Source organism: Rhipicephalus microplus, unplaced genomic scaffold (genome assembly GCF_043290135.1).
Source record: "Rhipicephalus microplus isolate Deutch F79 unplaced genomic scaffold, USDA_Rmic scaffold_15, whole genome shotgun sequence".
NCBI classification, from domain to species: Eukaryota; Metazoa; Arthropoda; class Arachnida; order Ixodida; family Ixodidae; genus Rhipicephalus; species Rhipicephalus microplus.
This window is the reverse complement of record NW_027464588.1, coordinates 1,127,501-1,129,540: the sequence shown is the minus strand read 5'-3', so window position 1 is coordinate 1,129,540 and position 2,040 is coordinate 1,127,501. Positions and strand designations below refer to the sequence as shown.

The window sequence follows — 2,040 nt, the reverse complement described above, 5'->3', positions numbered from 1 at the left end:
CTCTTTCTTCTGCTACGTTTTGCCTCCTCGTGCATTTTTGGTCTCACCGTTTACAACTATGCACGCAGTCGGCTGTGATGTCCGAAGTTTACCATGCTGCTCTTCGGTCAGCCACGAGCACCAACGCGCAATTGGCTCGTAAAACAATTTATCTATAAAATAAGCTGCCGTCCATTTCATGACCGATCCGCTGCGGTGGGTTGCGCTATAGGCCCTTAGGACCGGCCGACCGACCGACCGACCGACCGACCGACCGACCGACCGACCGACCGACCGACCGACCGACTGACCAACCGACCAACCGACCATCCAACCGACCAAATAACATATTCAGTAACATGTTATAAGACCACTCAATGCTTGGCCAATCCCTCACAGTGGGTATGAGCCATAGTAGACGGTGAACAAGAACAAGATGACATTGCGTTCGAAACGCAGGGGTCTGGCTGCTTCCTTTCTCACTACGTTGTTTCTTTTCAGCCACGAAATGCAGGCCGGTAAGTTTGGCAGTTACTGCTAAACAGAGCAAGGTATGGCGTTGGCTGATTTCATGAAGAGTGCAAACGACAGGAATTAATTCCCATTATTTGTGCTTCCGGAGTCTCTCGTATGCCTTTCTTAGCAGATCTCGCAACGCTTCATTGTTCTGTGGTATCGAAGCATGATGATTAATCTGTAACTCCCCCACCCCGAATTGTGCTTGCTTCCTCGATAACTATGTACTTGTGCGAATTATAGTCATCTATACACTTCAACTGCAAATGTCCTTGGGCCCTTTGACTAGTACTTCATCTGCAGCAGCACCTTCATGCGGCTCAGTCTCCGTAGGATCGACTGTATGGGCTTTAAGCACTAAGCTAAAACTGGTAGATGAAATGACCTGTCTAAAAAAATGCCGAATATGAATAAACTTACTACTGGTATCAGTTTCATATATTGTGCCCAATACCAAAACTATGTGTACGAACCGCTTATTATAGTACACCAACACCACGCACAACAGCACTATACCCCTGTCTCACGGCATTTGCAATGTCGTTCACAGATAATGCAGTTGGGTGATAATGGCATACCAGTTGCTGCTACAGCGTCACAGCAAATGACATCCACAGCTAATGGCGTTAGCTAATTTATTGGGTTCTCCGAACTCATGCAAGTGTGACATGTGTACACTCGATGACTGGAGCTCGACAAAGCTTACACAGTTGGTAGGTTATAGCAAAATTTTATCCATGTCAAGGTTACTATTAAATTCTATCTTTTTTGCAGCAGTTGTTGACGTATAGTGCACTCCAAGCAATCCGTGGAAATACATTATTTTGGCCAGAATCCAACTTGACGGCCATTCGTCCTTTCAGCCACGTTATAGGAGCTTGCTCGGCAAACTTCTAATGCTCGCGCCTTGTCCTGCGTCCGGCGTGTACACCAGCCTTCCCAGTATACACTTCCCTGATCACCACTGAAGGTATCTCCTCCAGTGGTTCCAACAATGATCACTATAGATGGAGCGCCGCTACCCGAAGCGTTGGTTTTCGATGGCCCGCGCGCTCACTTCCTCGCGACTATGTCCACTTCGCTCTCGTCGTTTCGTAGACACGGCAGCACGTGAAGAGTTCTTACGATGAGTGTTACGCACGGATACTGATATCTACCCAGGCCCCCTCACCTGCCTGCTCTCAACCCCGTTGAAAAACACCTGCTAGCTCCACGTCTGCAATTTATGAGCGTTGGGCATTTGACTCACGGCAGCGGCCAGTATGACATATAGGGGCTGGTGGTTAACGCACTGACACATGGGGCCAACACTGCGCAGTACCGGCTGTGGAACGTGCCCAACAACGCTGCCTTTTACGTACACATCATGCACCGGCTCGTTAACAAGGCTTGTATAGAAATGGGCTCGCCAAGAAACTCCCCGTGCACCTCCGAGCAAGCTCCTCTAACATAATTCACTTTGTGAATATGGCGGTGATATTTCAAACAATCGTCTTCTGTTTCTTCTTTTTCAGTTTCTCTACATGCTGTTCTATAGAAGTAGGG

The 2,040-nt window shown here is 48.1% G+C and overlaps 1 protein-coding gene across 1 annotated transcript in view; it reads left to right on the top strand.

Moving 5' to 3' along the window:
* Positions 1–487: 487 nt before the first annotated feature.
* LOC119173739 (disintegrin and metalloproteinase domain-containing protein 10) overlaps positions 488–2,040 on the top strand; it is a 43,431-nt gene continuing 41,878 nt past the window's right edge. The window contains exon 1 of the mRNA XM_075883231.1: positions 488–497. Coding sequence (XP_075739346.1) covers positions 488–497 — 10 coding nt within the window. The remainder of the gene's footprint in view (positions 498–2,040) is intronic.